Source organism: Equus przewalskii, chromosome 16 (genome assembly GCF_037783145.1).
Source record: "Equus przewalskii isolate Varuska chromosome 16, EquPr2, whole genome shotgun sequence".
NCBI lineage: Eukaryota > Metazoa > Chordata > Mammalia > Perissodactyla > Equidae > Equus > Equus przewalskii.
In genome coordinates this window covers 66,864,923-66,878,636 of record NC_091846.1, presented here as the reverse complement: position 1 = coordinate 66,878,636, position 13,714 = coordinate 66,864,923, and the positions used below count along the sequence as shown (strand labels likewise).

General features: G+C 37.0%; 1 protein-coding gene across 16 annotated transcripts in view; it reads right to left on the bottom strand.

Moving 5' to 3' along the window:
- Positions 1–13,714, bottom strand: part of MBNL2 (muscleblind like splicing regulator 2) — a 153,700-nt gene that overhangs the window by 24,214 nt on the left and 115,772 nt on the right. For 4 of the 16 annotated variants that reach the window (XM_008516170.2, XM_070579093.1, XM_070579089.1 and 1 more), the window contains exon 6: positions 9,322–9,475. In XM_008516170.2, coding sequence (XP_008514392.1) covers positions 9,322–9,475 — 154 coding nt within the window. Of the gene's footprint in view, positions 1–777; positions 873–2,161; positions 2,198–9,321; positions 9,476–10,103; positions 10,158–13,714 lie in introns of all 16 variants that reach the window. The other 12 variants (XM_008516148.2, XM_070579092.1, XM_070579086.1 and 9 more) reach the window with 7 other exon arrangements.

Below are 13,714 nucleotides of genomic sequence, written 5' to 3'. Positions count from 1 at the left end.
TCCTGTGACCAGGAGCACACGTTTGCTAGTTGGTTGGCTGGGGTTAGGGTTACAGCCAGCCTGTGACTGCAGAGCGGGAAATAGCCACTGGCTCTCACTGAGAAATAGTACATCCATGGTCTTATTGGCACATGCATTAAACCAACAGAGTTAAACGTCCCTAATCAGTTATATCCAGCCTTTGTGAACTTGGTGGCCTCGAACTCTTCCTCCAGTATGGTTTGGCTCTTATGCCAGTATTTGAACAGGTAGTAAGGTTCCGGAACCAAGTGAGTTTGGGAGCACAGAGGACCCAAGTGAAATGTTACCAAGAATCATTCAGACCTCAAATTTGACATTAAGGGAAAAAGGGAGACTTTTCTAAGAGGAGAATCTTTTTCCTCCACAACAGATGATAGGGTCTGAATGAACTAAATCAAAACATAGCCAGTTTTGAAGCACCCACAAGTGTGCTTTTACAATTTTTCTGTGGCAATTCACAAACTACTGGATACGTAATGCTGTACTAAAAGGAATTTAAGCCTGTCAGGTTAATTACACAATATTAGGTACGAAAACAAACAGTGCAACACAAAACATAGCTACATCATTATTTGCAGTAAATGTTAACTCTAAATAAGTGCAACCTGTCCATAAATGCTTGCTATAAACTAATTAAAAAAATAAAATTTGATGGATAAACATGAAAAAAAAATTCTCACCGAGAATTTTTTTTTTAAATATCAGCACTCATTTAGAGTTTGGGATTTGTGAAAGAAAGCTTTAAAAGGAGCAAACCTGATTGGCTGTGGCTGTTGCTGCGAAGGGGACACTTGTTGCAGGAGTTGTTGCTGCAGAGACAGTGGCTGACGTAGCGCTGTGCATCATGGGTACTTTCAGGAGGGGAACCATGGGAGCAATGAACAGGAGGGTGTAGCATTATGGTAATAGAAGTGGTATTTTGGCATGGTGAATATCAGAGCAGCAAGCCATCATGGGTTAAACCAGCAGATGGCATGCAATCACAATGCAAAGCAAGGAAGCATGGGAGAGAAATAAAAAAGGGAAAATAGCTTATTACAAGTACAATTAAAGGAAGTTTTAAAACATAATCAGTGATTCCCAGAAAGGCCAAAGCAGATTACTTTGGTTGATGTATTTATAAACATTTTACTTCTAAGAATAGATTATTCCCAATTCAGAGTCTATGGTGTACGTAATAACGCTTGCTTCTAAGAATGTAAAATTTAATGTCTAATGAAGTGAGAATATATGATATTCATTTTTAATTGTCATTCTAAAACATCAAAGGCTCAATATGTAGACCTAATTTGGGATAGGATATTCTTTGGAATTAATTGTGGTTAAATTGAATTTTTTGGTCAATTTGGGCCTGCTTATTTGAACTGGCATTGCTAGTGGTTGTGGTTTATTTTGGTTAATAAATGGTGGAGCAAAAATCATGGCCTTGATATAAATTCTAACACAGTTACTGTGAAATAGCCAGACAAACTTTGCCAATGTTAATTTTTCTTGACTCCAAATGACACTAATCCATATGTCCTAAAGACAGACTTTTGTACCAAGGCACTGGAATGTGTGGGGATAACTATGTACTATTAAAATTTAACATCTAAGGGAATGCTAAGGTACAAATAATCATCACAAATAATGAACATTTAAAATTAAAAAGGATAATAAAGCAAGGTAGTTCTGACATTGGTTTTCAAAATACATCCATTTATAATTTTTTAAAATAAATACTTCTGGGAAACTCTGATAACTCTAACACACAGCAAAGAGGAGATAAAGGCACACCACCATGAAACTTTAAAACATTGATGAAATTAGCCTGCCTCTCTGACAAAGTAAGTTTTTTTTTATTCTAAACCATATAAACTATAAATAGAAACAAAATACAGATCATTAAAAAGTAGACTCGTACTTGTGGTTTTATGTTTTGTAGTGGTTGTCTAGCACCGTGGTTGTTCCAGTCACATTAAAATGGTCATTTTCTTAAATATACAAGTACATTTTAAAAACCTCTACGTTAACTCTAAAGCCAAATAAGCCTTCAGATCTACCAGTTCCTAAGCATTTCTACCATCTCTGAAATAAATTTCAAGCACGTGAAGGTATTGTACATAATATAAAAGACAAATAAAAAAAGATTGAAACCTACCAATACTGGTAGCGGGTGTCATGCACAAAACTGACCCTGCATGTCATGCAATGGTAGGTGGAAAAAGTGAATAGAGGAAAAGAAACAGGTTAGCGGTTTAGAGTTAACATTCAAAGTGAGATTGAAGCACAACCAGAAATAAGTAGGGTTAGTTAACACAGTCCTTTAGAGTCATTCACATTTTCAGCACTGACACATATATCTGACTCATTTTAAGCCAATATTATTCAAAGCTCACTCCTTAGACTACTTTTCACAGTTTCTAGTCACATACATCGACATGATTCTAATAAGAATGGCATGTGATAATGCTGCAGTGTCCTTCCTCTAACACCTCACAGTATTTTACGGACATTATCAAGTTAATCCTCCAAGGTAGGAAGTGAGTTTTTTTACAGATGAAAAATCTGAGGCATAGTAACTACTCCAAGGTCATGTGCAGTGTAAGTCAAGGGTAAGGCTAGAAATAGAATTCTATTCCTAAATCCAGGTCAGGTTTTGTATTCACTAGATTACACTGAGCTTATTGCATTAGAAGTTTGCTTGTCTGATTGTAAAATGTTTCCTGTCAATAACAATATGAAAAATAAAAACAGTAATTAAGATTCTGTATTCTCCAAATCAGAGGCTTGCAGGTCAGGTGAGTTTTAGATTACTGCTTGAAACCCCTACAACGTAGGAAGATTGAGCTTCCTGTGATGGAATGACCTGGATGTGTATGTGATCTGTTTCTGCTACGAGATTCATTACGATAAAGGAATGGTGTCTAGAAATAAAGCCTAAACACTGCAGAGGCAACATAATGCAGAATTGGGGCTGAGTTAGGACCAGGGCTAGGGATTTTTGTCATGGCTGCTATTAGGTGAACCCTGAGGGGCACCTGTGGCGAAACTCCAAGTAAATCTCCGGTTGGTGTCTATGAGGGTAGGCAGGAGGGAGGAAGGGAGGATTTCAGCCCTTCCTTGGGAGGAGTTGCCTTACCTGCGGAGGTCTTATTAATGTACTTGAATCAGAAAACTCTGACCACGAATAGTAATGTATGTTGTGGAGTACTGAAAAAAAGAACTGTATTGAAAAGAATTGTCTACTTCTGGTTCAGTTCCTTAGAATGAAAATCAAGGTAATATGAAGATTTAGATAACTGAAGATTGGGTGTCACATAGGTGCCAGAGAATAAGTTTCTAATGAACGTGTACCCAATGAGGGTTTTAGAACTGCCTTGTGAGACACTAGATGAAGAATCTGAGATGTGTAGGTCTTTATTCTCTCTGCTGAACTCTTCACACCTGAGGGAGACTTTCTGCCTGATCTACATTTTGATCAGGCTAACATTACCTAGTCAGGAAAAGAGGCTATTTAACCAGGTTACGACTGGATTCTTCAGCAAACGTGCTAATATAGCCAACTTAAAACACAGACCCAAACATCTCGAAATCACATTCACAACACCCTTTCTTTGGCTCTATCTTTCTAATACTCTTTATGATCAAACTTCTGGAAAGTTACCTACACATAAATTTTCACTTCCTTGCCTCCATTTATTCTTCAATCCTCTCCAATTTGGCTTTCATTTTCACATCTCCACTCAAACTGCTCATGTCACCAAATAACTCCATATTTCTGCAATCAGTAGGAACGCTTCCATCTTCATTTAACTTCCTGAGTCTCAGTAACATTTAGCACTTGGCCACTCCCTCTATAATAAACCACTCTTTTTCCTTGGACTTTCTGATAACACAGACACGCACACACACTCTCTCTCTCTATATCTCTCTATATGCTTGAGTTTTTCAGGACTCAGTTCTGGTTCCTTTTCATCTACTCTATACTTTCTCCTGGTATATCATTCAATCCATGATATCATTCAATCCAGGATCTAAATACTATCTATGAGTTCAAGGCTTCCAAATTTATGTATCCTGCCCAGCTCGCCTCTGAGCTCCAGGTGCTAATGCTCACCTGGCCCATCCACTTGGATGTCTCACAGCTGCCTCAAATTAACATGTCCAAGCATTGATCTTTCCCACAGAATCTGTTTCTCCACCTGAGGAAACACTGGATGGACATCACCAGCTAGGTAGTAGCTCCAGCCTAAACTGAAAGTTATGCCTGACACCACTTTCCCTCGTGAAATTTCCTGGTCCAACTCACCAATAAGCCAAAGCAATTCTGCTTCTAAAATGCACCTTGTGTTTGCCTGTTGGTCCATCTCTACTGCCACTTCTCATGTCCCGGTCACCATTACCTTTAGGCTCGGCTATGCAGTAACCTCCTAACTGGTCTTCTGGCTTGCATTCTCATCCTCCCTTTAGTCCATTCTCCACTGTGCTTGCAGAGGAAACCTTTCCAAATACAGGTCTGTTCATTTCTCCGCTGGAAATGATTCATTGCCTTTTCGTTGCTTTTAGGATAAAGGCCCCCTATGGTCTAGTCTCTGACTATCTCCCCAGCTCATCCTACACCACTCTCCCCTGGCCCCATGATCCAGCCAGATTAGCCTTTCATTTCTTTGAACAGAACACATCACACTTTTGTCCTGTTTTTGGGGCTTCCTACAAGCTGTCTCCTCTGCCTAGAATAATCTTACCCTACTCTTTTCATCTTCCAGGTCTCAAGCTACATGTCACTTCTTTAGAAAACTGTTCAATTATTCTTTTACCTATCTCCATATGCCATTTAAATCAATTTTCTATTTTTAATCTTATTGAACTCTTTACTTTTTCATTCATAGTACTCATAAAAATTTTAATTATTTATTTATATGAGTATTTATTGAACATCCATCTCTCCTCCTATACTGTAAACTCTGGGTGAGGGGCAAGGTTCGTGTCTGTCTGGGTCTATGGGGCACTTAGCAGATGGTCAGTTGGTTGAATAAACTGTTCTCAGCCTTTAGTGAGAGTGTGTTGGGAGCAATTGGTTCCTAAAAATTTATTAAAGTACTCAGTTTGTGAATGATTTCATTTTAAAGTCGACTATGGCTGGATTCAAAGTTATCCCTCTAAAAATTCCATGTTATTCTCTTGCATTCCAGTGTGGAAGGGCTTTCTTGGAGGGCTTTCCTGTGTCAGGCATGTGAATGTCATTGGGTTGCAAACCATCAACAGCAGTTCCTGCAGCCACACTGGGCTAGGATTGGACACATCACTTTGTCTTCAGCTCAGGATGTGGCTGAAATGCTCAACCAAATTAATTTGATGAGCCTCTCCCTGTGTGGCCTAAAAGTGATATGAATATTGGAAACGCATAGCTTTTGCCGTATGTGGCTGTTAATGCCAGATTCTAGTCCTGATCTTCTATTCAAGGCCCATCTCTGCCTTTCCACCCCACTCCTACCCACCCCCTGCCACAGCCTCTTAAGTACTTTACAATATAGCTACAGTGGACTACTTGCTATTCCTCAAATACACTCTTCCCAAACCATGCCGTCCCCTCTGCCTGAATGCTTTTCCCCCGCTGGTAACATCTTCCTTTCAAAGTCCTAAGCAAATTTCTCCTCCTTTGGAAAGTCTTTCTTTCTCCACATCCTTTGTCACCACCACCCACTGCACATGCCGATGGCCAAATAAATTGCCTCTTTCTCCTTCGCTCTGAGATCGCTTTGCTCATACCCTAAGGTAGCCCTTAATGCTTTGCATTAGATTTGGTTTTTGCCTAGTTCTGAACTCCTTTGTATTCCCATTACTGGCCCTGAAGCCCAGAACATACTATGTGTTGGAGAACTGTTTGCTGAATTGAATGGGATAAATAAATTTTGCTGTGGGTATGTAGATATCGTTTCCACTAAACACTGACAGATCTTTCACCAGGGTATGTGAAAACCTTATGTAACATTATGGTTTCTGATCACTAGGCAGTGTTTGTGCAAGCAATTTTCCCTGTTCTATTTATCCTGTATTTCAATATAATGAAATTAATCAAGGAGAGATTCAGTGGGTCGTCTTTGTTCTGACTGGCTGAAGCCTTTCCCTAAGGCATAATTCAATCAACAAAGCCTTCGTAAACGTTTTCTGCTTCAGTTGCATAAATATTTCAACTCCAGAATCTGTAAGTCAGAATTATCTGGACAGTTCCATTAATTATATATTCCACTTTGCAGCATAGATACAGCCTCAGTTTTTCCATCTGCAAAATGCAAATAATTATGCCTGCCACTGGCAGAACTATCTTGAAGAATGAGACAACGTCTATAAGAACACTTACAGTAACTCAGAATAAACCTGTCAGAGAAATGCCAAGAATTATTATGATGCTATTTTTGTAAGTGTATGTGGTTTTTGCCACTTTCCTAACATAGCAAAGAAAAAGTATAACTATCAGGTTAAAATAATCCCTATCAAACAAGAAAAATCCCACCCACTGAAATGTGCCAGGGCATCAAGCAGGGTGATAATTACATTAGCATGGTTTTGGAGAAGAATCTCATGTTTTACATAATATTTTATATTAATATCTCCACAGCCTAGAGGCAGAATTCCTAAAATCCAAATTCACATTGTGTCAATGGGAGAATTTTAGTAGCATATCAAAAACTTCACTATGAATGATCTTTCAATAAAGGGTAACCTCCAGGAGAACATAAAATGCTTTTTGTTTCATATATTACTCGTTAGAGTATTTATAGAAAAATTAGAATCTTTAAGTTTAAAAATAATGGGTCCACCATCTACCAAGTTACAAAAAATATTTTTGAACATCATCACTTAATTTGCAGAGGTTTAAAAAAACAATGAATGATTATTATCATTATCACTTTAAAATTAGGTTGAAAATGTGGTTTATGAGGGAAAAAAAAAAGCCTGAAATAAACTAAAGTCAAAATAAACACTGAAATTTCTTTTATCGATTTAAGTAGGGGGAAGATTATGCTATTTTCCTTTTAATAAAATTATTTTCTCTGTCAAGATTTAAGAGAAACCTAAAAACTTCTTAGAAGTTGAAATACGGTTCCGGAGCACAAGATCCACATTTGTTCACTATGATATTTATATCATGTTACAGATGGAAACCCTTCTAATTCACAGAATTAAGTGGGCTAGACCCCACTTTTCTGCTCCCACAGCCTGCTCAATTGAGGGTGGCCGGACCACTAGAACAGTTCTTAAAGAATCCAGCAGAGGGCGGAAGTGCACAACCACAGCAGCCAGTACAGCCTATCGGTCCTCAGCACAAAGCATTTCATCAACAATAATTAGATCATTGCATAAGGGATATGATTCGTTCTTGCTTTGGAAGTCTTAGTAGTTTCCAGGTGAAATACTTTAAAATGAGGATTCTTTCAGTGATTTAACAAATGAGTCAATATTGGATTGAAGTGTTAAACGTGAGTTAGAGGGCTTCCGTTGTTTGCAGGACTTAGCCCCAGACTTCCATGAGCATCCCCAGGAAATGCCCAGGGAGTGGCATTATTATCCAGTCTTCAGAAACAGACTTGTCCTTTTATGTTTTCCCCTCAGTATATTCTTCCCTAATTTTTTTCTCAAAATATCTAGTCTGATGAGGTCTATAAAATAAGACACTTGTAGAAATCACACAGGACCTTGAGGAAAGTTCACCTTCCAGTAATTACTTTACAAACATGTGATATCAAGTGGATTACAAGTACAAATACTGCTGTGCTATAACTGCACTGAAATGTCACTAATTAAGGTTGGAATAGGGCAAGAGTGAAGCCCCAATAAGTACTGACTTAGAGACTCACTCTACAGGTCTATGAGTCTATTTAAGAGAAGACCAGAACTAAAATAAGAAAACTGAATACTAAGAACCATTTTACTTATGTAACTTATATTTTTACTACAATAAATATTGTTAAAAGGTTAATAACTCATTTCAAAGTGTAGATTTTATACAAAGAATACCACAGAAATATTTATTCAGCTCCCTCCTATGTTAACTCCTGATATGCTCCAGATTTAAGGAAATGGATAATAAACCCGAAAGTCCAACAGGGTGGATTAGGATCAACAAACTCTTTTTGATAAAATTGTTATTCATCTATAATTACCTTCAAGTCGCTAGCATGGGATGAAAATTCTGATTTCGAAACTAAGAACTCAAAGGACAATCTTCTCACTAAGGCCTGAGTCTTTCTCTATTTTTTGGACACTCTAGCAAATTTTATTTATTTTGAGAATATTATCCCTGCTTCTAACACAGACAAAAAGGTCAAAACCACAGTCAGTTGATGATGACTCTTTGTGTTCGTGTATGGTGTAAGTATGTAGGTCTGTGGTCAGGGAGGTGGGTCAATGCGGGAGGGTGGACATACATTGTACTTTTGCTCCTTCCCTTTTATCTGACGTTTATGCCAAGTTCTAAAGGAGAGCTCTGTGGCCTCCACATAAGGAGGCCAGGTGGTGTCATGTCATGCAAATTGGACTGGTCACAGGGAAGCTAGGTTCTAGGTCTTTTTCTCGTTGGTTGTGCCACCTTGGGAAGTCACTTCACTTTTAGGGGGCCTCAGTTTTCTCATCTGTAAAACAATCAACTAGATGAGGGGATCGCTAAGAACCCTTTAAACTTCAAGATCTATGATTACTATAATTCATCTCTTAGTGGAATGATAGAGTTAATGCACCTTAGCACCTAATATTATCAGGCATTGGCTTAGAAACCAAGGATAAGAGCTCTATATATTTGTGAACTTGGTGGAAGTTGAGAAGGATGGCGAAAGAGAGAGAATGGATGTAAAAATATGAGTAGAGGATTGCTTTAATTTGAATAGCCTCGTTTTTTTAGTGCTCTGAATAGGAATAGAAAAAAAGGTTAGTATTTACTGGAATTGCTATTTTTAGGTCATTCAGGGTTAATGACAAATTTCAATCGTCACACATAAAAGGTCTTATTTACATAAACAATTTTACACAGCATGTGTAAATATAAGAAACCAAAAGACCTAACTACTATTTGCTACTCACGGGTTCAATCTGTCACTTAACTCTATAAAATATTTGGCTTTAGAATCCTAACAGTCTTTAGCTATCATTCCAAGCAATGTAAATATATCTAGATAGCTGGGACAATGATGAGTTTCAGGCTGTATTTACTGTACCTTTAAAAGCAAACTAGATGCCACCAAACAGCTTAAAGGAATGAGAAGGAAGCACATGACCGGAAGGGCACACGGACACAGGACTTGAAACTGTCAGGGCACGTACCTGTTGGAATAAACGCTGTGTGCTGCTGCAACTGTGCACTGGTTAGAGCCTGCTGGTAGTGCAAGACGCTGGGATTAAAGACCGTGCTGGCACCGTTGCTTTTTTCAAGTGCTTGTCTCTTTGGTAAAGGATGAAGAGCACCAGGAGGAAAGGCCTAGAAGGGAAGAATTGGATAAGATATGTATAACTCAAAGTAAACACACCTCCAGTGTCCACAGAGATCATCAATTGCAACATTCTTTTTAAAAATGACAGCTAAGGAGATGCCTCTGCCATGCACCTTAATTTAAACAGCGGCAATGTCGAATGGGTGAGAATTTGTTATTGAGAGCGAAAGCATGATTTCTGTAACCCAAAACGGTAGCATCTCAACTAAGGAAAAGAAAAACTATCAAGCAACAACAAAAAAATGGCTTCAGCTTTTAAAATGAATTAAACTATTCTAAGGGGGGAAAGAAGCATTTGTGTTATTATTAATACCTATTCTTCTCTTTAACTAAATGGCAATTTCTTGAATTTAAAGGTTAATAAGAATTATAATGAGCATTTTCCAAACCAAGTAATTTAAATTTGCTTCACTCTTTTGGAAAAGGTATTAAAATTTGTTAGAATTAATTTATTTCACATATTACATATGAAAATGAGATGGCTAAACACCTTATTGAATTTTTTCATTAATTAATAATAATGATTGTTTGCAACCAATATTTTACAAGTAATACAAATCTCAGATGGTTCTCTGAAAAGCTACATGCAAAGCGAAAGGTGAAAGGTCAAAGTACCAGGTCTACAGATGCTTCGAGAGGTCGCTTCATTGCTTTGGCAGTCGACTGAGTCTTTTAATAACAGGCAGCGAGCACATGATGGCAGTGGGCCAATGGGATTCAAGCGAATTAACATACAGGTAAACAGCAAGCAGAGGTGCATCATGGGAACGGCATTGCATTGTGGATAGGTGAGAAGGAAAAAAATATTCTGAATGCAATATACAACGTACAAAACACTAGGCATGCACAACAACAAAAATGTTCTCTAAAGAAATGAATATTACACCTTAAATTAGTATTGAAGCAAAAATGCATCTACTATACCTTAGTTAAAGCATATAGGAGAGTAAAATATAGACGTTTGAAATTCAGGAAAGTTAATCAAAACAGCAGCTTGCATACACACCATAAGCATTTTTTATATTGCTTCAGAAAAAAATGCAAAACTTTTCAGGGCCATAGGATTAAAGAATTTCTGATAAGTTAGTTTTCAAATATAAAATAATGAATGCAGTAAGTATAAGATCCAAGTCAAAAAGAAGACATCTTTAACTTTTATAAAAATAATTTTTAAGGAGGATCTAGCCTAACAAAATGAAGCGGCAAACTGAGACAAAAAAATTCAGGCAAAAAAATATTCAAACACAAGATTATTTAGGCAAAACTGTCTGGGTTTGGATCTTAATTTTTTGTCTGAATCATGTGGATAATTGTCTCAATTCTTCTCTTCACTCTGCTAGCATGGATCTGGCCATGTGGAATAAGCTTCCAAATTTAACAAGTTTTGAATTTGAATAGTAAGGTTCTCAAATTTCCTACTTTTATTCCATCGTACTGTTTCTAATGACTAACTTATCATCCATTCTATGTTTTCCAGTACATTGGAAATTATAATTCAATTTATCTCAAACAACTTACCAGATTACACTAAGAAAATACCCTTTAAAAAGGTATTTAGCGTTCTCAGGTATCAAAATAATTAATATTTAATAATTCTATTTGTACTTTTAGCTATGATCAGTGACCAACCCAGTTAATGAGATGTGGAACTCTTGGCTAGAACAAGTACAACAGCTAAAAATAGCAAACAGCTAAAAAATAGCAAAGAACTGCTTGAATTTTAGAAGTAAAATAGTATCTTTAACTTATAATCATACTTTTGGGAAGATAGTTTCACTTAAACAGCTGAAATAATAACAATTATTGATTTTTTTAGACCGCAATGAAAAATTTTCCTGTTCCTTGATAACTGTTGTAAAAAAATCTAAAAATTCTATGATGGAATTCTGTGAAAATAAAGAAATTCAAAGGAATAGCTCCAATGCAAATAAAAAATGAAATACCCCTTTTCTATGTTAGCACAATAGGTAAATCCCTAAGGTTTGTATAATAAAAACAAAATGTTATATTCTAAAGTTTTGAGTTAGATCTCTGGCATATGAAATAAAATGGGATAGTACTAAACCCTCAAAGTGGGAAACAATGATATTTTCCTTGTCAAATAAAGGTTGTTCATTGTCATTTGATGATTCAGGATTAAAAGTATAGAGATGATAGGAGATAAAGAGCTATGGGAGGAAAAAGACTACAAATAAAGTAGAAAGGACTATAGGTAGAGAAGAGATTTAGAATGGCCAATGGAGATGTTTTGGAAGGCAGTCTTGAAAGAGGCCATCAAATAATATGAAGTCATTCTTCTGAAAGTAGCATTGTGAACATTTTTAAAAAACTAACGAGCTCCACAATAAGAAAGCTGCTTTGTACTGGCTATTCTTTCCTCAACTGTAAGCTCACCATTATGTAACTTCCATGACATCACTTTTGTTTAAAATCTTTCATTCCTCTATAGTTTTACATTGCTAAATAGTGCATTTTTTTGAGCTTAAATTAACCTGTGCTAACTATATAAGGTGACATAGCCTACTCTCATGGAGCAGACTGAGAACATTAACTGGATAAATGCAAAATCATTGTGGCCTCAACCTTCTGGACTTGATTCTTCCCTTCACTTTTACAGTCCTTGGCAGTTATGGAACAAATCTACTATTGGGTTGATCTTTTCTGATATGCTAACTAGAAGAGTGATTATGCTCCAAAGCCTGGTATTTATGGACAAAATTTTGATTTAACAAAGCATCATTTAATGAAGTCTCCAGGTAGAAAAAGAAATATTAAATATTTATCCCTAGGATAATCACCTGGAAGGTTAATGTTCTCTTTTTTCTGATCTTAGTTTGATGAAACAATTTACACAGAAATTATAATAATCTAGGACTGTAAAGAAAAGAGCTCTAAACTGAACTGGACAGCAGCAGCATCTCCCTTTTCCCACTCCATATTGTGGGTTGTCTTTACTAGATGCAAATATATTGTCTTTTCAGGGAAACACTAAGGTCTTGGAGGATTGAGTATACATATTAATAACTTGCACACCTCACACTTTGAGGCACATGTGTAGAATGTATTAAAAAATCTGTATGGATGAATAATCATAATATGGCTTTGTAGTACACAGATGTTCTGTTTTAGAGGACATTATTTGAGTGCTGGCACATGTTTACCTATCTTGAAAGATCTTCAGGCTTAGAAAAAAACCTTAGAGAACGCCAAGCCTGCTGTGTCTCAGGAGCTTCCTTAGGCGTTACAGGCAAACCCAAATTCTGAGGAATCAGGAGACCCTGATGACCATAATTAGAGCTGCCTCTTGAACCGGGAAGAAAAGGATGTGGACAGGGAGGGTGGAATTCAAGGTTCCTGCACATGTTTTCTGGAACAATTAAAACTTATCTAGCTGATGGCAGCTGGTCCTGTTTTTTTTTTTTACAAAATAGGTATCTCCTTGTGTCTCCCCATTTTGGTGTGTGTGAAGAAAGACTGCTTTCTTGAAGATCAGATACCCTTTGTGTTAAAATTACCAAAGAGAACCTCTTTCTGGCTTATTTTCACATTTTAAAAATTCTGGTGAGGTTGATGCTCGTGTTTTAAGAAGTATTGTAGAACAGTAAGGCTCTAAAGGAAATAAATGTCTCTTTTTCTGGAATCAAAGCTTTAAATTCATTTGCAAGTTCCAATTAATCAAAACAAGGGGAAATCTCCAAACAATAATAAAAAGTATATGGCAAAAATTCTTGGTGTTCAGATATGGAAGCCAGGTGAATGGAATACTAATATCTTCTGACTGCAGTCATCCCCCCACTTGTTTTTTTAAATAAAGAAATAATAGTTTTGCTTCAGTGTACTGAGTAATCTTGCTTCTAGAGGAAGAACACTTTGACTTCATCTAACTGCACCTAAGCCCTGGTTTCAAATGAGCCTCTCACTTCAACTAAAAAGACATTACAGATTCAGTCATTTTCATGTCATTGTCAGAAAGAAGCTGGCTTTTGTTCTGAAACTACATTCCTTTGGGTTGTCTTTGACGATGCTGCAAGATCCCCTGAAATATCAGAACTCCAAATTTGGGCACAGTGTACCAATCCAGGAAACTATGGTAACTAAATGTACCGACATCCACTGCAGTAACCTCTAAGCATCCTGATGAGTATGATGTGCAAATGCGCAGAAGGGCACAAAGAAGAGTAGAGTCTCAATTTAAAGATATCAGGCTGAAGAATGACCTGTTTATG